The 23,443-nt window shown below is 33.6% G+C and overlaps 1 protein-coding gene across 3 annotated transcripts in view; it reads left to right on the top strand.

The window, feature by feature from the left end:
- Positions 1-23,437, top strand: part of LOC117115335 (G-protein coupled receptor 54-like) — a 29,410-nt gene extending 5,973 nt beyond the window's left edge. For 2 of the 3 annotated variants that reach the window (XM_033259085.1, XM_033259086.1), the window contains exons 2-4: positions 17,915-18,653; positions 20,828-20,963; positions 22,106-23,437. In XM_033259085.1, the coding sequence (XP_033114976.1) occupies positions 18,252-18,653; positions 20,828-20,963; positions 22,106-22,689 (1,122 nt within the window). In that variant the 5' untranslated portion in view covers positions 17,915-18,251 and the 3' untranslated portion in view covers positions 22,690-23,437. Of the gene's footprint in view, positions 1-2,621; positions 2,660-17,914; positions 18,654-20,827; positions 20,964-22,105 lie in introns of those variants that run through there. The other variant, XM_033259087.1, reaches the window with a different exon arrangement.
- Positions 23,438-23,443: the final 6 nt, after the last annotated feature.

The following is a 23,443-nucleotide window of genomic DNA, read 5'->3' as shown; positions in this document are numbered from 1 at the left end:
ATATATATATGTGTATATATATGTGTATATATATATATGTGTATATTCATATATATTTTATTTTCAAATTAAATTTGCTTGGTCAGTTCTTCACTTTTCGCATGTTGACAGTGATACTTTTATCTAAAACTCTTACTCACATCATAATGATAGATAAATGATAAATTATTTACATTTGAACTCACATCTAATTTGAAATAAAGTACAGTGAAAAACGTGAATAAAAAAAGCACTACATTTGACATCATATTTGTAATTGCGTAGTAATTAAGTTCCGCTGCTGCCTTTTACTAAAAGCAGCACTTTGCAATCAAGGCTTAAACATACTTAGTTTATTCTCCAGCAGTAAGGTTTCAACAATCAGAATTACTTAACTCTATGGAATTTCTAAATGAAGTGCTTGCAGTCAGAAATGAAAAAAAAAACAAAACAAAACAAAATAAAACAATTTCATCATCCAATTTGAAGTGTAATCTGGCCCTCCAGGAGATAATGTTTTCTATTTCAGTTGGTAATTAGGCTTTTAATGTTGATTATTGTGTATCCATTTTTTTGCTTTCTTTAATTTACTTTGAATGATTTCAGTAATGAATGTCTTGATCTATTATTCTTCTTATTATAATTACAGTAACCCATATTAAGGGGACACTTTCGAGACCAATAAAAGTGTCCCCTTAATAGGATGTCCCCTGAATAGGGGTACCCATATTAATGGGACACTAGCCAAAAATGCGAAATTGTCCCCTTAAGAGAAGGTTTGGCACATAATCATACAATTAATCATTTAATCGAAATAACTTGTATAGAGCTAAATATCATCACATGAAGTAATGTTTGGTGGCGCTAAATGACGACGGTATATTTTCAGAGGGCACAAAATGTTCAATCTCATTATTAATACAACGAGGACATAGATTATGATTTTATTTCAGTTGACTTAGAACGAGTTACAATTTAAATTAAAGTTAATTGAAACAATAATTTGCAATGCAAATACAATAATTATTTTATATTAATTTATATTAATTATAATGAAATCAAAATATATGTTATTAAAACAACAAAAGTTCTATATTGTTCCGGATTCTAGTGCAATGGCAAATACAGCAGAATGAATAGAATAGTGAAATGTATTTCAATCCTATAGGAAACTACACAAGGAAAAATAAATCTCATGATTAAAAGTCAAATCGTATATAAAAGTACGCATAATTAGTTTATAAAAAGTAACACAAACGTTGAGCCTAATACCGATATCCATTTTAAGGATGAACAAATATTCATTTTATTGCTCAAAAATTGTCAAACTTTAAATTTGAATGAAATTTTGTTATTTTGAATCTATTGTACTTTTAGTTATCCAAAAAAAAAAAAAAATAGTGATACAATTTAAAAAAAAAATAGTCCCCTTAATGAGGGTTGAAATTGTATTGATTCAACCATTTTGCACACTGAGAAAGTGTCCATTGTTTATTTGCGCCTTATAAATCGACTTATATTACTATTAATTATGGACAAGTAACCCCTTAATAGGAGTGTTCCCTATCCAAGGAAAGTGTGAAAACTTTCAGGCAGAAAGGATTTCCCCCTTCAGAAGTGACATGTTAAATAAAGGTGGGGAAATAAATTCAGAAGCAGATTTTAATATAAATGGATGGACAGAGTCAGGACGGGGTGATATTTAATGTAGTGCCATTAATGACTTTTTTAACAGTGTGAACATTTAAGTTAATTTGAGAAAGTTGTGGAATGGGAACGTTACATACAGGAGGATAGACACAGGGTGGAGTAGAAGATTTAAAGGCCAAAATAAAAACATAATTAAATGAGTTAGCATTGATAGAGTGTAAAGATACATTGGAGACATTGTTGTTAATGGATAAGGGGACAGGTGAGTGTCTACGCTCTCCAGTAGAGCGACAGAAAGCTTTACGAGTGGAAGCGCTGGTCGGTTAACTACGTTACGAATGTAGTTCATCCAACATTATTTTTCATGGGCCATGAACTGAAGCCAGTCGATACCATTACATTACATTACTTGGACGCTAAACTGGACACCACACCACACAGGAGCAGCCAAAAACATCGAGAGTCAATCAAAGTCCAGAATTACAATAGGTCTATACAAAGTATTTATCTATCCGTCCTGTATTGGAGTATTGCTGTCCTGTCTTATTTGGAGCAGGGAAATATGTGGTGAAGTTGTTTGATCGAGTTCAATCCAAAGCCCTTTTGGCTACTCAATCCCGGATCTAATGCGTTACAACATTATGCCTTTAAGCCAACGATGTATCAGTTCTATGTGTGCTGTATAGACATAGATCGCTAATATTATCCGACATAAGCAGCCATTACCCAGACCTACAAGAAGATCTGTTAGTGGGACATCAACATCGTCTTCACATTGCTCGGTCTAAAACTTCTTTGCACGTGCAATCATGTATTCCTTTTACATCCCGTCTTCGGAACCAGATTAATTCTTCCTGTTTTTCACCTATACCAGATATCCATTTTTTCAAACAAGCCATCAACACATTTTTTTTTTACAATAGCTTTTTTCCTTTTCTTTTTTTTTTTGACAGCTAATGCCGCTTTTCATCTTTTATATGCTTCCATCAGGCCTATTCTTAACATATAAAACAATCGGGATGTCCCAAAGGTAACTGTATTTCTTTAAATAACTATAATACAAAATTATATTATTTTACTTTAAAATGTTCCTTTACGATTTCCACTTTACCTACTCTATGTTTCATCGATTCCGTATGTATTATTATTTTGTGTGGATGTTGTTCCATATTATTTGTATTTGTACTTTGTTCAAACGAAGTTCTTTGAGTATAATTATGAGGCTTTAGGCCTATTATTTGCGATTTTACTACAGTATAGTACCGGGCACCTGCGGGCACGAACGCTGTGCCCCAGACTTTTACACTAAAATACTGACAAAGATTGTAATATAATACACTTTTTGACGATATTATATTATCGGCTTATTTTGTGTTATGTATTTGTAGTACCTACACGAGTTTGTAGACTGTATATACGATGTATTTTTTGCTTTTTGTAGGTTTAAAACATATATGTTTACAATAGCTATTAGGGAATACTAAAATTAATATTCTTTGATAGCAGTAATACTAATTAATATTCAACGCTTAATGTAATTAGCCACCATTATAACCACCATTAGATTATATTTAATATTTTATACACTGTCAAAATGTACACTCAAACTGACAGGCTGGAAAATTGCACCCACTTTCGGACAAAAGGAAAAGACATATATGGCAATATTTTTTTATGAAAATGCCATTTGTTTAAATCTATCGTAAACGGCTAGTACAGTACAGTATCTTTAAGTTGGTGCAAAATTTGTTGAAATACAATTCACCGGTTTGAAATGTCGAGTTTGTTACAGGGGCGGATCCAGTAGGGGGCGCGAGGGCACGTGTTCCCCGTTTTGCCAATAAATTTTAAAAAGTTCAATGCATATTAATGTTATGTACTACTCACTTATCTATTCTAAAACTGTTGTGCCCCCACCCGTTTGAAAATATATTATTACTTTGCCATGCACGCTTCAAACAATACTAATAATGAGGTACATTGTTATTTCCACTCAAACTGACAGGCTGGAAAATTGCACCCACTTTCGGACAAAAGGAAAAGACATATATGGCAATATTTTTTTATGAAAATGCCATTTGTTTAAATCTATCGTAAACGGCTAGTACAGTACAGTATCTTTAAGTTGGTGCAAAATTTGTTGAAATACAATTCACCGGTTTGAAATGTCGAGTTTGTTACAGGGGCGGATCCAGTAGGGGGCGCGAGGGCACGTGTTCCCCGTTTTGCCAATAAATTTTAAAAAGTTCAATGCATATTAATGTTATGTACTACTCACTTATCTATTCTAAAACTGTTGTGCCCCCACCCGTTTGAAAATATATTATTACTTTGCCATGCACGCTTCAAACAATACTAATAATGAGGTACATTGTTATTTCCACTCAAACTGACAGGCTGGAAAATTGCACCCACTTTCGGACAAAAGGAAAAGACATATATGGCAATATTTTTTTATGAAAATGCCATTTGTTTAAATCTATCGTAAACGGCTAGTACAGTACAGTATCTTTAAGTTGGTGCAAAATTTGTTGAAATACAATTCACCGGTTTGAAATGTCGAGTTTGTTACAGGGGCGGATCCAGTAGGGGGCGCGAGGGCACGTGTTCCCCGTTTTGCCAATAAATTTTAAAAAGTTCAATGCATATTAATGTTATGTACTACTCACTTATCTATTCTAAAACTGTTGTGCCCCCACCCGTTTGAAAAAAAAAATAGTTTGGAAAACGGCATTGCTAATTTCTTTGTAAATTTAATATTAGTTGCTAAGAACAGACAAGTGTTTAATAGACACGAGGTGCAAGCCCTAACAAAAAGAGTTAAGTAAACAGTACTTCCTATTTCGATCCTTTACTATCATAAAAGCAGCTGTTGACAACGCATACAATCAACAACTGTATGTATAAATGTTTTAACTGTAGGTTGTTGTATTGTTACTGCAATTTTTATACTTTATATTGTGCAATTTTTTTCTGCATAATGTTGTTCAGAAGGGACCATTCAAACGGAACCTCATACATTCAAAGAAGTCTAAAAATGGCATGCCGGCCGTCTAGAAGTTCCAATGACAAACATTATGTACCCCAAATCAACCATTGTGGGGATAAGAATTCGGTAGGTCGGGACACCCCCATCCCTCTATTTTGATTTTGTTTTTATTTATATTCTTCAATTCGCATACGAAAGACATTCTCACTTTAATAAATTCATCACCGACCTTATTATAAACATCATAATCATTGTTAACGTCAGAATTATTATCTTTATCATAATCTTCAACAACACCACAATCATCGCCACCAATATTATTTTCATGATTTTTGGAGGACACTATTCCATCATGATTCCTTAGTTTTGACTGGATTTAAACCCAGGACCTTTATTGGAACACAAGCGTCTTACGGCTCCACTCTACATTATCATCAGCATTTTAATCTTCACCCTATCATCATAATCACAGTTTTATCATCATTTACTTCCTCTGTCGTTGGCATTTTCCTTTTTAAATATTTTGTGTATCTTATTTCTATTTTGAAAGCAGGATATTACGGAGAAAAAATATACACCTTTATAATAGCTCATTTACTCCTAGTTAATATTTAAAAAGATCAGTATTTTATTCGTCGTTCCCAATCGTTTCTTCAAACATCCCTTCAATGTCATAGAATATTCATTTGTACAGATTCCTTTGTCTGACTTCAAACTGTTACTATAAATGTTTTTATTTGGTTATATAATTATAGATGTTCGAATAAAAATGTATTGCATCATTGTATTGTATTGTAACTAATATTATTGTTAAAATACGCTTTTTTCCCTTTGTTTTTAACGCTTGTATGACGTCCCTATGTCATTGCGACCACAGCTGTCACAGTTAATAGTCTTTAATAGCATTCTGTAATACGTTAACCGCGAATTGATTGTCTAACTTCTTGTGAACTCAGTTAAAATGTTCCCTCTTTGTACACGCATAGGATAAAAATAGACACCATAATGTAAGTCACACACAATCTTCAATGACGCCAAACCGGATTGGAGGTCAAAATCCAATTTATATTTCACACCAAGAGACAAATTATCTTAGCTTTTCATTACCATTTTCTCCACTTGGTAATAATGAGGTGATTGTGCAGCCTGCAAAGTACCAAGTCTCGTTATTATGATTATAAACGAAGATGCTGAATAATTTACTTCTTAGAAAGAATATATTGATATGATTAGCTACAAAAATATCCCAATAATACCATTGGTAGGATTATGGTAATATCAATAATGATTGCAAATGTTATTTTAATTGAGTGAAATGAAAATTTCTAGTATGATATTGTACAAAAATGTGAACATTTGTACAGAAAAAAATCCTTTTTACGGAAATTATGAGAAGGTTAATGTGTTCAAAGTTGAACCTTTAGAAATAATAATTATTAAATGAAATTATAAAAAAACCCCATTGCATGTGAATTATATATATTAATGTTCAGATCAATCAATATTTAATGAGGATGCTGGAAGAAATATAATGTCTTTATAGAAAGGTTGGTTTTTGAAATATATTTAAAAAAACAAAATAGAAAGTCATACGTTAAACACACACAATAGGAGGGGCTTTTAAATGTGAACATTTGTACAGAAAAAATCCTTTTTACGGAAATTATGAGAAGGTTAATGTGTTCAAAGTTGAACCTTTAGAAATAATAATTATTAAATGAAATTATAAAAAAAAAACCCATTGCATGTGAATTATATATATTAATGTTTAGATCAATCAATATTTAATGAGGATGCTGGAAGAAATATAATGTCTTTATAGAAAGGTTGGTTTTTGAAATATATTTAAAAAAACAAAATAGAAAGTCATACGTTAAACACACACAATAGGAGGGGCTTCTGTTTGCTGAGATTATTCACATAAACAAGTAATACATTATGGTAATATTCACTTTAGATGACAATTAAACAGATGAATACCGTACGCTACTGTAGTGTCATCAATGAGTATCACATAAAAGGAATTTTGTCTTGATCAGATAAGTGGACTTGCATTAATTCATTTAACCATGTTTATGCGGAATGATAGTAGAGGCTTTTAGAACACTGTCAGTCAACTTTAGCCAAAAGTCACATGTGCTCAGTAATATGTAATTTATTGAGATTGTTATAACTTAAGACATGTATATTATTAAAATTAAAATTACATACACTGCCTTGTATACCTTGGATGGTCAGTATCAGGGATCATAATAAGGTCAGTTGAACTCAAAGATCAACGACTGCATTGATTAATTATCACCATAGCGCGCCATGATGATGATGATGATGATTTGTGATAATCATGTGATGATTAGGGCATTTACACAAACGATGTTTCTGTCACCAATCTACTCGGAAAGGAGTTCGTAAAGCCCTATTAAGTGGACACACAGCCAGGCCTTTACGCAACATTAGTGTTCCACAAAATCTCACCAACAAGAAATACGTACATTTTAGTGTGAACTCCGGATCCTACATGAATATCCGATACTGAAACCCGAAACTGAAAAGCATTCACGCCGGACAATCTGAATCTTTTATAACGCTGACATTCATATGTTATAAGGGAAGTTTAAAGGAAAATTTCATGAAAACAGCAATGCAAACCACGTTCCTCATTCATTAGTTGTTTATTCATCAACTGCAGAACAATGAACACTTTTGTCAAACTCCAATAGCTCCTACCACCTAAGTCATTGATAAAAACTCTCATATTCATAAAAACTTTCTAATTGTACTTTACAAATCTCTCATTTTACCTTTATTCAATTATTGTGATTCATTTTGGTGAAGAGTTTATTAGATAAACTAATTGACCGCAGAGCAAATTTAGTTCAAATGCATACTTCTCTTTGTTGGTCTTTTCTATAGTAAAAGGAGTAATAAACACTTATTCACCTTCGTTGAGTGTCAGATTCCATTCTCTCCAAACATTTTCACTTCATTTGACAGTGTTCATAACTATTCTACCAGATCCAGTTCTGCAGTAAACATAATTTTGCCCAAATTTAGAACTGAATCTGGAAGAAGATTTACTTTTAGGGCTACTCCAATACCTATTTGAATATTTATTGATATTTTGTGTTGCTTCACATGTGATTTTATCACATGATGATTTTTTATGCGTACTGGGCCATGTGAGAGAACATAACATTTTACTGAAGAAGTAAACCCGTATAAAGCACAAATGAATATACTTCAATTCAATAAAAACAAGTCGTTCTCTTCTATGTGGCCACATTAATAGCCTTGCGAGGTAAATGTGTGTCCTGTTTCTTTATTTTGCAACCTAAAGTTTTCTCCTATAAATAAAAAAAGATCCCAAGTCCCCAAACCAATTAGTACAATCTACCAACTCACAGTATAACCAGGAAAACCATATGCTATGTGAATGTTGGGAGTTAAGGCAGGATACGATTTTGCTTTTGATATTAAAAGTGGCGCGAATTATTTTTGCTATCATAGCCTGTAATGTCATATTTTCATGGTATGCTTACTATGAACAAGTTTAGACAAGTTACATTCCTGCACTGAACATTCAGGTATCCTGAACGGTTACTTAAATTCACACATTTATCATGAGTTTTGAGAACAGCAGCCCCTCAATGCTTTACAACGCAGTAATAACACACGCTCAACAGTAATCATCAACACCAATATAAGGCAAAAAAAAAATTGTTTTCTAGATGCACAGCATGCTGACGATTTTAGATATAATAGAGCTAGACAAATAGAATGTAACAGTTAGAATTCTTAAGAAATTTAAGAGTTCATCGTTGTTTAAATTACTCAGAGACGACGACAATAACATGTGGCCATGCCAGGAGCATGAATGTTTCTGTAATCCCAAAAGCTGTTGCATGGTGAGCTTGCATTTGGCAAAATATTCATTTTACATCTTTTTCTGCGCATTAATGATGTTTGTTTAACTGATATAATTAAAGTAATATCTGGGAATAGGAAAGGGATGAATAGCATATTACTGTCATCATCAAATACAATAATTTCTGCAACACATTTGTCAGTAATATTTCAGAGACCTTGTTTATCATAAATTGCTCCATAGCCATAATAGAATGTTCTCTAAATTTAATTAACCTTAGTGTTTCGATTTTACAAAGATTTAACAAGAATGAGTGATCAGCAAGCTGATAAAACATGTCATGACACAACAGTAACATTCAAATTGGTATATTGATGACGATGATTATAATAATGCTTATGCGTGATGACCATAGTATTTGACAACCGCAAGGAAGAGGCGCATTATAAATGACCGTACCAATACCAAATACCAATGCCAATAAGAATATCGTTTTATATCAATACAAAAACAAAATCCGATTTAATTAAATTAAAATTCAATTAATTTGTTGACTGTTTTGAAAGAGCTATGAATATTTGCAAGTAACAGCATGTCAGTCTCTATGTGGACGACTAGGTATCGCTTCCATAAGATGTGAATTGGCCCAAGGGTGGGCCACTGTCAAAAAGTGGATTCCACCGTAAATATGGGATGGGCCTATAACATACATATCTGAATGATGCCAAAATCAAGGTTTTTGTATTTGATTGAAGATAATTGCTTACACAAATTCATATAGTAACCGCAAGAGAGAACGTAGAAGCTGGAAAGCGATCGCTGAGGCTGACACATGTAAATTTTAGTTTGTCAGGCACATAATATATTATTCTCTTGTTTGATGTATCACGCTTTGAAACAGCCACTAAAAAGTGTTTACCTTTTGCACGCAATTCATGCAAGGCTGATAAATTACAGTTCGAGTTTGATCTAACCATTCCTTTTAACTTATCGCGCGTTTACAAGTCTCCAGTTCATATTAGAGGGCGCTGCGTAGTGGTCAGACGTGCTTTCGTGGTCGGTAAATTTCTATCTTGGTTTTCTGATCTTTTTCATAGTCTTCATATAGCTGGTGAAATAATATTGCTTCTAGGACATTTTTTAGTCACTCTTTATTTGTTTGTATCTTATTCACGACTGAAGTGATATTTATGGATAGGCCCACTGAGTTATTGTCTCGACGGGATTTGAGTTCAAGAGCGGACAAATGCGGTGCCTGCGATTCTGTCGTATCGGACAATGATAGGACTCTTAAATGTGATTTTTTTGTTTTTTATGGTTCCACATTAACTGTCAATATATTATTAATTAATGTTGCTGGTGTTATGAATTCGTTAGTGGATATAAAGAAAATACACAGGATGCAAATTTCAGAGCTTAATCAAAAGATCGCTGATATTGCGTCAGATAAGACCAAAGAATTTGATTTAACTGCTATGGAGAAGGTGATTGAGACTAAATTTGAAAATGGATGTGAAAAGTTCCGGCGTAGAAAAAAAAATGATGATCTATGGTATTGAGGAGTATAAGAGTGATGTACTTGATGAAAGAAAAACACACGACAATAATGAGATTATCAAAACTATCGGTAATGAACAGGGGTTTAAAGCTAAATTTAGGACTTTATTTCGTGTGGGCACTCGCGGAGATAAGACAATCAAAGTTATATTTAACGAGAAGAATTACTAAGGGAAGGTCTACGATATAGCTAGAAGTAAAAATATTACAATGAGTAATGACAGAACGAAGGGTGAAACAAACCGCCATAAGAAGTTAAAAGAAGAAATGGAGAAGCGACTCAATAAGGGTGAGAAGGATTTGTTTACAAGGTGTGGGAAAATTCTGACTAGACTAGTGGGAAAACGTATAATGTTAATTTAGAAAAAACAAACAATAGAAGCAACGAAGCAATGCTGATTTATTTTGAAGTGTTAATTCGGTTAACAATTTTACATTTTTATTCTTTTCTAAATAAGAAGAGTGAGTTGAAGTTAAGATTACAAGAAGATAACTTTGATTTTGTTGCTTTAACCAAAGATCTAGAAACTCAAGATAGAGTTCTCCACAGCAAAAAACTGTTCCACCATAATGTAATAATGTGGGAATACAAACAATGGGGCGCCACGTACGGCTGGATTTTAAAAATTTATGCCAGCGCTACACAACTGTGAATACAAGTCCCGCTGGTACAGTTACCAAAAACAATGATTTATGTTCTTTACTGAAGGCGGTGTCTGATCGTACTTTACTGATATCCTTATAGTCGGAGATTTTAATTATAGACAAATTAATTGGGAAAGAGAGTATGTTAGAAAGGAGACCGTAGTGATGGTCAGTTGCTGTCTCTTATACACATCTAGATGTGAATAAGAGACAGCCAAATACCAATGCCAATAAGAATATCGTTTTATATCAATACAAAAACAAAATCCGATTTAATTAAATTAAAATTCAATTAATTTGTTGACTGTTTTGAAAGAGCTATGAATATTTGCAAGTAACAGCATGTCAGTCTCTATGTGGACGACTAGGTATCGCTTCCATAAGATGTGAATTGGCCCAAGGGTGGGCCACTGTCAAAAAGTGGATTCCACCGTAAATATGGGATGGGCCTATAACATACATATCTGAATGATGCCAAAATCAAGGTTTTTGTATTTGATCTGTCTCTTATACACATCTAGATGTGTATAAGAGACAGATATAGCAATAACCATAATTATAACTAGGTCTAGCTATATTTACAATATAATACAACATAACTATTATTTTACCTATTAATTAAAATAATAATTATACTAAATATAATTAGAACATCTTCAAAGGATATGCCGTATTGTGTGGCGCGAAATCTTTGAAGTATGCTATAAAGATGCGTTTGGGATAATATTAAGACGTCCAAGAAGATGCAATGATATTACAATGAGTAATGACAGAACGAAGGGTGAAACAAACAGCCATAAGAAGTTAAAAGAAGAAATGGAGAAGCGACTCAAGAAGGGTAAGAAGGATTTGTTTACAAGGTGTGGGAAAATTCTGACTAGATTAGTGGGAAAACGTATAATGTTAATTTAGAAAAAAACAATAGAAGCAACGAAGCAATGCTGATTTATTTTGAAGTGTTAATTCAGTTAACAATTTTACATTTTTCTACACGAATAATTTTACATTTTTCTACACGAACAACTATTCTTTTCTAAATAAGAAGAGTGAGTTGAAGTTAAGATTACAAGAAGATAACTTTGATTTTGTTGCTTTAACCAAAGATCTAGAAACTCAAGATAGAGTTCTCCACAGCAAAAAACTGTTCCACCGAAATGCAATATGGGAATACAAACAATGGGGCGCCGCGTACGACTGGATTTTAAAAACTTATGCCAGCGCTACACAACTGTGAATACAAGTCCCGCTGGTACAGTTACCAAAAACAATGATTTATGTTCTTTACTGAAGGCGGTGTCTGATCGTACTTTACTGATATCGTTATAGTCGGAGATTTTAATTATCGACAAATTAATTGGGAAAGAGAGTATGTTATAAAGGAGACCGTAGTGATGGTCAGTTGTTTTTTGATATCGTTAATGATGTGTTTCTCCAGCATGTTAATCACCCGACGCGTTTTCGGGAGGGCCAGAAGCATAATTTGCTGGATTCGATATTAATATATAAAGAAGATACAATTAGCAATGTGGAAGTACGGACCCCCCCCCCCTCTTGGCAAGAGTGATCATGCAACATTGACATTTGACAAGTCAGTTGTTAGAAACGTTCAGGAAAAGCCATTTATTAGGAATTAGGCTACATGCATGGAGATTATGATAAATTGAGAAATATTTTTTGAATCTGTTGATTGGGAATTCCAGACTTTTGGTTCTAGATTTCCAGATTGGAATCTTTGTCTTTTCTTGAAACGTTTTTGAGGGATTCCATTGAAATTTGTATTCTTCTGAGAAGAAAAAGAGATACCAACAATCTTTTGTAGATGAATACAGAATGTTTAAAGGCTTTTGCAAAGAAAAATAAAGGTTGGGAAAAATATACCAAAAGTAAACCAAAGTCCAGACCTGATGTAAACGATAAATGGAAGAAGTTTGTTGCAGACAGGAATTTTGCAACAAATCTAATAAGAACCAAGTCTAATTTTAAAAATCGATTACCTGATGAAATAAAATCTAGGAAAAAATGTTTTTGGAATTATATTAAAAGTCAGTTCAATTCAGATATTGGTATTCCCAATTTGGTCTCGGAAAATAGTGATTGTATTTCTGACAATCAGGGTAAGGCCGAATTGTTTAATAAGTTTTTTAGTAGCACATTTTTTGTTGAAGACTTCGCTATTATCCCTGAATCTCTTATTGTTTCTGATACTATGTAATCTGACGTATTGTTTGCAAAAGAAGGAATACTTGAAAAAAAAGTTAACATTTTTAAACATTAATAAATCAGCTGGGCCTAAAGGCATTTACGCGAGTCCTTTTTTGAACTTCGTTTCTAATTATCCTTTTCTTTGGCCGTAATTTTTGACAGTTGTTATATGAGGGCACGGCTCCTCAGTCATGTAAAGAGGCTTGGGTGGTTCCCATCTTTAAAAAGGTAAAATGGATGATCAATCGAACTAAAGGCCTGTTAATTTAACTTCTATTGTTGCCAAGACTATGGAACGCGTCATTAGTAATAATATTATGGACCACTTCGGAGTTAATTATTTTTTTTTGTAATGAGCAGTACGGTTTAAGAAAAGGTCGCCCTTGTGCAACCCAGTTGCTAGAGGTTCTTGGACAATCGACTAAATTTTTTGAATTTGATGAGTTTCATAGCTTTGATTGCATCTATTTCGATTTCAAATAGGCTTTTGATTCTGTTCCCCATCAACGTCTTTTGAAAAAAAAAATATCTGTATAATATTTGGTTTTGGTATTAGAGGAAAACTTTTAAATTAGATAAGTGCTTACCTTTCAGAGAGAAGTTAACATGTTTCTGTCAATGGTCATCTTTCCTGTCGTTCTCGTGTACTCAGTGGAATATCACAATGTAGTGTTCTTGGACCTATCATTTTTATTATGTTTATCAATGATTTACCGCGGGTTGCTGTGTCTGATGTTAAACTATTTGCTGATGACACCAAACTTTATAGGATTGTGGAATCCAATACAGACATAGGCTGATATTGATGCTTGGTATGCTTGGTCTTTGAAATGGCAGATGCCCTTTAATGAAGATGCAAAGTTATTCATTATGGAACGCATAACCCAAAATTGTTCTTATTTTATTAATAACATTGAGCTTGAATTAGTGGAAAAGAGAAGGATTTAGGCGTAACATTTAATCCTAAATTGAGATTTGTTGCACATGCTGCCGATGTAACCAAACGTGCTAATATGAAACTGGGTATGATCAAGAGGTCGTTTCGTTTTTTTAATTTAAACTAGAGGTCTTTTGAGATTGCATAAAGCTATTGTGAGACACACTCTTGAGTACTGTAATTTTGTAAGTTCGAAAAAGATGAAGATCAACTTTAAAAAAGAATTCAGCAACGTGCTTCTCGAAGGTTTCAAGAGATTAGACATTTACCATATCAAGAAATATTGCGAACCTTAAATTTTCCAACTTTAACTTATCGTAAGCAGAGAGCTGATATTCTTCAGACTTTTAGATTTGACAATATTTCCGTGGATTTGTTTTTTGATTTTAAAACTTCTAGAAATACACGAGGTCATTCTTTTAAACTGTATCACCAGTATTCTAAAACTAATTTGAGGTTGGGTTGTTTCTCTAGAAGACGTGTTGTTCCTCGGAATGCTTTGTCTGAGGAGGACGTTAATTCTGTTTCTTTGAACACCTTTAAATCTGCACTGGAAAAGCGTTGGTCTGACTACCCGCTTAAATATGCGCCGTACATGAAAATTTAATTTCAACTTAACATTAGATTCGTGTCTATTTAACATTTAAATTGATCAAATACATTAGGTACCAATTTCCACCTTGTCTTACAAAATATCAATCAATAAGCCATCAAATTCACGCTCGTAAAAAGGAGGATTTGGATAAGCCATAAACTTTTACCACCCTGTAACGTGCCTGTCGTAGACTTGTAAATTAAACTACGAAGTTATGTTATATTTGAGTATCCCAACTGAATTAATAGAAGCATGAGTAATTCCCTGCTCGTTTATTATACTGAAATTGTTCTCATGAACATTGGACATGTAACTAGCTGCCTGAATGTCGTTTTCCAAAGTCGATGCGCTGTTGTAACTTGCATTCAAAGCCTCCAACTGAAACTCAAGAAGAGCAGCAATCAATCAACAAGGAATTAAATGTATAAAAAGATCTAAAAAGTGGCTACCATTAGCATGCTACTGTATGCAGCTCTAAATGTTGGGATTAACATGAGTTTTGTTTGGTAGGGGGAAGGCTTCTAGAGATATGTTTGTATACATTAACTTAATACATTAAATTTGGCCTATAATTTGTCCACGCCTATTTTTAAATTTCAGTAGGATGCCAGCAGCCAAAAGAGGGACCCTCTGTTGGGGCACTATTAAAAAAAATCCAATATGGCGAAACTAGGATAATAATCAGTTGTATAAGTAGGATGTTGTGGCAATTTGTTGTAGCATTTTCCAATCTATAGTTACATGATCAATGATTATACAACTGCAAGTGCTGTAATAATGATTAATGCGCTAATCGAAATGATATTATTATTATTATATGAGAACTATAGTGTTAGATAAGCCCGGTGTGCGTTGTCATGCTTTATAGATCGCCTTTTTGCACTTCAAAGATACTGAGAAGTTCAATCACACCACATCAGAGTCAGGGCCGGATTAAAGGGCTGTGGGGCCTGGGGCTGGAATTACAAGTGGGCCTAACTACTCTGTGGCTAAAACATGCAACAAGGTTTTCGGTAATATTTCCTGGTGTTCGGGGGCCTATTTTTCGGGGCCCATTGGGTCTAGAGATTATCAAAACAGTAAGATATGATGATGCAGAATTGTAGGCAGATGCACCTCGTTGATAGCAAACTTAAATATAATTTTCATTGATACTTTTATGGACCTTTGGTCATAAACACATCCTGGAGAAGGTAGTATGCAGAAAAGTACGCTTAAACCTGTATGTGTTAAAAATGGCGTAATACAATTAGACAACGCATTTGCCAAATGAAGTGACGAAGGGTTATGTATTTGCTATCAATCAGAGCATACTCATTGACTCCATTTTTTTTATTATTGAAAGTTCATGGTTCGAACATTTGGCAATGATTGATAGTGATACACCATTGGTATTAGAGAAAATACATCAACACAAGAATGCTACTTGATAAATAATTATGCAGCGCATTAATAAAACACGCGTATATCCATTTACTATATTGGACTAAATATAAAATATTAATATTCGTAATAATGTAATGGCAATGAACTACTTATCGTGTTATTTTTCAATGTAACCCTATCGGAATGAGGGATGAAAAAACAAAGTAATATGATTTTGAATGAAGGTTAATAATTGTGTAGGGCTAATTGTGTCATTTCATTTCAACAATTCCGACTATACATTAAATATAATATCTTCTAAATTAGTATTCGATTCCGACTATTTTACTGTATATTTTAATACCACCAAGTGCCGTTATTAATGTCTTTATTACTTTGTTGTGCTTACAAAGCATTTCAGACTTAAAGAGTGGATCATGTCTGCCTAACAATTCACATTATTTGAAACATTATACGCATTACATTTTATAGGCCTAACACAAATACATGAGACTTATTGCAGTTTCAAACTGTGCAGGACTGTTATATAGGTCAAAGTATGTAAATTAACCATACAATTTAAGCATCGTCTTCATTTTATAGCAAATTTTTATTATATTACGGTTTTTGTAGAATGGTATTCTATACCATTAAGATCAAAAGCTGTTAGGTAATAACAATCTAAGAACAAGCCTTTTAAGCTTCTGTGAATTGAACATTCTTTAGCTTTGACTTACTGTACTAAATAGTTAAGAGCAAGGTGACTTGCTGGCCTTATAAAAGATACTGCATAGGCCTAATATTATATATAAATCATCAAAGGAAGGTAAATACAGTGTTCGGATATAGGACATAATATCGTGTAGAGCTCTGTTCTCCTATTAACTAAATGAATGAATGAATGAATGAATGAATGAATTGTGTAATAAAATGCCTCCAAAGGGGTTTCAAACCTGCGACCTCTCGCTGTCGAGGCGAACGCCATTACCATTAGACCACAGAGGCTTCGTGGTGGAACAGATTTAAATAACGTCAGATACACTCCATTACACAATAGGTACATCTGGAACAAATAATAGGCCTAGCATATAATACAAATAAGGTAGTTGTTAACACTGTTAACACGAATGTTGTCCTATAAATAAAGAAAGAAATTAATGGAGTGTATCTGACGTTATTTAAATCTGTTCAATCATGAAGCCTCTATGGTCTAATGGTTATTACGCTCGCCTTGACAGCGAGAGGTCGCAGGTTCAAATCCCGTCGCATACATTTTATTACAAAATGTATATTTATATGACATTTCGTTTAGAGCTATGCTACACCATGTATTTATGTCCTTTATTCAAACACTATATACTTCCTATATAAACTTATAAATAAAGATAAATAAGTACTCAAATGGGAACATGATGATTATGATAATCGTATCAGGCATAGCTTTTCATCGTTGTATGAAAAATTGTCCTGGTGGGATTTGATCCTCCCACTATAGACGAGAGTTATACCGTTAAACCTTTACAATACAGGCGCAGATCTAACCCACAGGCACCTTGTCTCATACAACTGTCAATTGTTCACACAGTAAATCTAAGGTCATGCTAGGTTGAATATAAATACATATATACCTATATAACACACACACACACATGCTTTTTATATAGGTTCATTTATATAGGTTTGTTTATTCATATATTTCATGTATGTAGACGCAATATCGATTGGGACAATTCCTTCAAACTCGAAAATCCCTCTTTACCGTTTACAAGTTATATTAACGTTTTGAAGGCATTAGATACATAGGACGGTAATACACGCACTATCATCCGTATCAATAGCGTACGCTCACATTTAATGGAGGTGTACCGGTAGATGGTGCTTTAGATAATACTTTATATAACTTAGGGATTGTGTCAATATTAATATATTATTAATTGTCTGGTCTAGGAAACTATTTTATTAAGCTTGAACCACGAAATACTCCCTGGGCTGGTACTAGTATATTTTCATTGTATAAGAGAGAATTGTATAATAAATTTGTTGTAAACGATACCATTGTGCGCTTATTTACAGATTGAAGATTAGAATTATTACGGTATATTAATGCGTTTTCAATTTCTCTCTCTGTAGATAATAATGGAAGTTTAAAAGATATGATGCAAAAGTGGAATATTATTTAATAACCATTATAGCCTCGTTACACGGAAGATACAGGCAGAGAGCAATTAACATACGCGATATACGGCTAAAATGATTTAGTTTCACCATTATTTTTTGATCTCATGACTGACACCTAATTGCGGAACTTCAGTACGCAGCAGAGATAATGAGAACGGCCGCCCTTGAGGAAATTGGCAGTTTGAATTTAAAATCAAAACAGCCGCATTTATTCGGCTGACCGCTATGCAGAAACACCATTGACGGACGCTGTATCCTATACCATAATACAATAATTAGAACTGAGATTATGGCGGAGAAACTCTATAATGTACCATTTGCCATGGCTGCCGCGGACGAAGTTGGCGTAGAAACGGCTGAAGCGTATGATGTGTACGACTTACTTAATTTTACGTGTGAGGATATAGAATTATCGTTCCCTCCAAATATAAAAAGCTATTTAAACGTGTTTAAAATAGTTGCTCCTCTGATTCTAACAGTGATTTCTGTAATTGGTTTACTTGGCAATGCCATTGTGTTGTTCATCATTTATCGGTACAACGACATGAGATCTGTGACGAACTTTTTCATTGGAAATTTGGCAACGACTGACATAACGTTTCTGGTGGTCTGTACTATACCAACGGCAGCAGTTTACATGGGATGGAACCCCAACTCAGCCATGTGTAGAGGCATGAATTATATGATGTTTGTGAGTACTATATCATTTTTTTTTTCTTAATTTCTAATTTTAGTAGCAAAATGACGGTATTTATTTAATATGTGTTGATATCAATGTGGTTCACTAAGATAATATGTATTCGAATTCAGTTGCTATTCTATCCTTATTATAAAGATAAATCTCTATCTTTAATACAAATGATCCTAGGCATACATTTAAAAAGAGAAGTGCTGCATGATGTTCAAATTAGTGCAATTTTTATTAACAAAAAATACGTTTTTAGGCCTACTTTTAGTATTTAGTAAGTAACCATCTGCTTTCACGGAATAAACTCAGAATAACCATTTTGTCCTTATATCACTATGTGTATAATTATATTTGCTTAGTTCTTTAATTCCCTGTGGGCAAAATGGTTTATTTTTAAACTGCAACTACATCGTATTTATATGATGACACCTAGCGGAAGTTTGTGAGAGATTGTCAAACGCCAGGTTAACGGCTCGGGTATTTGGCGAAATAAAAATGGAATTCTACATAGTTTTTTATGGCAAAATTTGGTGTTGCAAGACTAGGGCTATAATTTAATAAGTTATATTTAGATTTTTCATTAAAAGCTAATGTAGCAATACTTGGCGCAGCTGTCATGGACTCTCAACCTTCAGAGGTCCACGCCGTATAATATACATTGACGCACTTCGTCTACGCTTGTCTCTCTTTACCCTAAAATATAAAAGGATACATAATAGATTGTTTGTAACGGGTGTACTGGCACGTCCGCACACTCTGAATAATAATAACAATAATAATAATAATAATAATGATGATAATAATAATAATAATAATAATAATAATTATTATTATTATTATTATTATTATTACTACTATTATTATTATTAACAATAATAATAATAATATTAATAATAATACTGTAATAATAATAATAATTGTTTACCTAATAAATTTATTATACAATTATTAATTTTGTATTATAATTTATATTTAATACCCGTTTTAATTCATTTCTTCTTTTTTTTTTGTCCTGTTCTTCATTTTCTACAATTGCTATTTTTATATTTCTTTTCTTTTCACGGATTGCTATTGTCATTGTTTTTTTGTTGTCGCTATCGTTATTGATTGTTATGAAGTACTAAAATCGTTGAGGGCGCACGACAATTCGGCCCCTTGCTGTACCATCTAAATTTGACACTAACATTTTCTGACAGAGATCATTAATATTAGTATTAAGTTTTATTAGCTGAGCATAGCAACCAGATAATCCAAGAGTTTAGAGTTTGTTTCTTCGATGGGTATAAAATTGCTAAAAGTTCATGACTACCATACGGTTAGGCAGCAAACAGATAAAAACACTCTTTGAAAACCTTGTATGTCAAAGAGTTATTTTAAATGAGTTTATCTGTACGGTACTTCTCCAGTAAATACAAAACTTTATTACGAAATTCATTGTAACATTGTAAACTTTATCTTAGAAGATAATTTTAACAAATGTTGCAGAACCACTTGCAACGTTGTTTAGTCAGGAATTACGTTAAAGGGCGTTTGGCGCCAGGATTTGCCGTCGGCGAGGGTGGGACGATGTCCCCGACGAAGAAAGCGGGCGTGGTTGGACGCCGCTCAAAATCTCACTGAAGTGTTCCAGGAGGCGAAGCCTCCCCCCACCCCCCAACCAAGAAAATAATAATAATAATAACAGTTTAGGGGTTTTAAAAGCTTATTTAATCTAATATATAAAAAATACATATACATTTTTTATTTCTCCCCGATGAATTGTTTTTTTTTTTCCTCGAAGGGGGGCCCTCCCACCCCCGAGGCCCCTCCTACGGCCCCTCCCACGGCGCCACCTCTGACTACAACTTTATTATGTTACGTAAAACTGTTAAATAAATAATTTGAAAATAACAGTTTAGCTGAGACACATAATCTGTAATAATACAGCTAGAGAAAGTTGAGTTGAAAAATCATGTTTACCTCATGAAAGAAAAATAAGAACCAGATAATTAATATACACCTGTGTATTTATTAGACTACATAATTAAGCCAATTAAACGAATTTATTCAAGCACATAATGTCGGTCGGTAACAGCCAAGGATGAATCGCCCAATTGAACACAACAACAACGTTTTGATATGTTAAACTATTATTCGAATGACTTATTATTGATGAATAAAATTGTAATATCTTTCAGGTGACAGTGCAGGCTACGATATTAACTCTGACGGCCATGTCAATCGACCGCTACCAATTAGTGGTACATGCGGTCCGTTCACGTAACACTCGCACAACAAAAAAGGTTCTGCTACTTGACGTGAGTGCGTGGATAGGTAAGTATGTTATTACAGCTTCATGCCGATTATTTCTTATAAGATTATTAAATAAATTAACAACAAAGCACGACATAATGGGAAAGATCAATGTCATTTATTCTAAGGCGAAATGTAAAATAATCTTTCTTTCCGTCTCTGTCTTTCTTGCTTTCAATTTCAAAAATGCCTTGCAATATAATTTACAATCAGACCTATAGGCCTAAATATGAATATATTTTTTTTAAATAAGGCAGATGAGGAGCTTGCATAGACACGAAACCCGCCAACCGCTTCACAAGCCAACACAACAAAATTGCTGAATATCACTGCGTGCCAGTGCCGGCCCGGCCAAGCCCTAGAACCTACAGATACAATCATGTATGTTGGTACTATCCTTGAAAAAAGAATGGGACAGAATTATCGAATAAGAAACATCAATTTTGGCTTAAACTTTATATTTCGTTCGTTGTAATCGTTGTATTTATATGTACTTGGGTCAAATACTGTAATAAAAGCCATTTATCCAAAGAAGATGTCCTAGACAAAACAAATGTAAGTCGAATGGCCGAGCGGTTAGCAGGAGCGCCGCAAGCTATAGCCATAATATCGGCGATGGTTCGAGCGGCACGCTCGCTTATGGTTCTGGTGGTAGAACAAGTCTTTTTCGGATAAGGACTATAAACCGTAGGCCCAGTGTATACAATGGTTCGTGTGCATTATAAAGAACCCAGTACATCCTTCGAGACGATTAGGGGATACACCGGTGTACTGGACAGAGCCCCTGTGGTGGACGACGAGAGTTGCTGGTACCTGGTTACCGGGTAGCACAGACACGAGGGACCCTTAGGGCAAAGAAAGTCATTGATCGAGTTCCTAGTCCACATGTCAAGCGCCCTGAGCATCTTACATTAGATAGATATGTGCGCTATATAAAAATACACTATTATTGTTATTATTATTATTATTTATTATTGTTATTATTATTGTCTACTAACTATATGTAGGCTACTACATTAAATTTGCAAAAACGTAAAGGGCTTCAGCCATCTACTGTCGGTTTGAAATTAGTTTCATTTATTGTTGGTATCACACATTTTGATAAGCCTATGTTATGTTAATATATTTATTGACAGTTCTGTTCTTTCTTTTTTATTTTATAGCATCATTGATTATCTACATCCCGATTCCTGTATTTTCTTACGCAAAAGCTAAAAGTTGTCAATATGAATGCATCTTAGAATTTCCAGTCGACAATCAAAAGCAAATATTTATCACGGGATCTTTCCTGATGCTGTACGCATTTCCTTTGCTTGTCATACTCGCATGTTACTTAAAAATATTAATTCAAGTGTGGCAAAAGAAATCATGCGGAACCGAAAGTGCACAGGCCCAGGAGCGTTCAATTCGTAGGAAACGAAAAATCACACGAATGGTTTTTATTGTGGTATTGATGTTCGCAGTGTGTTGGGCGCCCTCACACATTATAATCATGCTGGAAACTTTCTGGTCATCTGACTTTTATCGAACGGAGCTGTTTGAGCTTACAACCTCGTTGAAACTATTCAGTCTTTGCCTTTCCTACTCGAATAGTTGTTGTAATCCAATTATTTATGCCTTCGCCACTGATAGTTTTAAAAAACACTTTAAAGGAATCGTCGGTATGTGTCAAAAGACGGAATTTACCACGGTCTCAACCAATGTTACACCCAGAGAAGGAGATTCAAGCCCAGAAACATTACTTTAGATCAACATCACGATTAAATTTGAAATATAATCACGCATCTCTAGAGAACAACAGGGATAGGTAAATTACTACAGCTAAAGTGTTTTAATTTAGAATGTTTACTTTGAATAATCGATACAAGTGTACAATGAATTCTGCTAAATGATAAACAATTGAAGTCACAGCAGTAGCGCTATAGTTGTAATAATAATAGTTTGTAATAATAATAGTTTAGCAAACTGATTGTATTAGCAAACTTATTGAAATAGTCACTGAATACGAAGGCGACTAATCGACGATTAATCCCGGGCACGTGATCTAGTTTGATCTAGCCGATGTATTTATTTTAATTGGCAGAATATCGTCTGACAAAACACTAGAACATGACATGTGTCAACGTTAAATATTAATGTACAGTATTTTGTTAACGAATCATTCCAAATATAGTAATATTATAATTTTTAAAAAATATCTAGCAATTAAATCGTCATTAACTGTATACTTATTTCATTAAATTTAAAAAAAATATGTATATAATTATATATAATTATGTATAATATAAACTTATATAGTACATAAGTATATATATTTATGTTTATATATGTTTTATTTATATTGTAGGTAGTAGTTCAATTGCCTCAAAGCATATTGTGAAAGCACGACAAAATCCGATCTCCGCGTGTTTTCTCATTAAATATCAAGGCAAATTATCTACCACGTGTTTTATTTATATTTTGCCTATGCAGCAACTCCGATTTTTTTCTTTATATTATAT

Source organism: Anneissia japonica, unplaced genomic scaffold (genome assembly GCF_011630105.1).
Source record: "Anneissia japonica isolate Jap-2015-1 unplaced genomic scaffold, ASM1163010v1 scaffold287800_len1627635_cov199, whole genome shotgun sequence".
NCBI classification, from domain to species: Eukaryota; Metazoa; Echinodermata; class Crinoidea; order Comatulida; family Comatulidae; genus Anneissia; species Anneissia japonica.
Note: the sequence above shows the minus strand (reverse complement) of the source record. Positions and strands in the feature narration are given on the sequence as shown.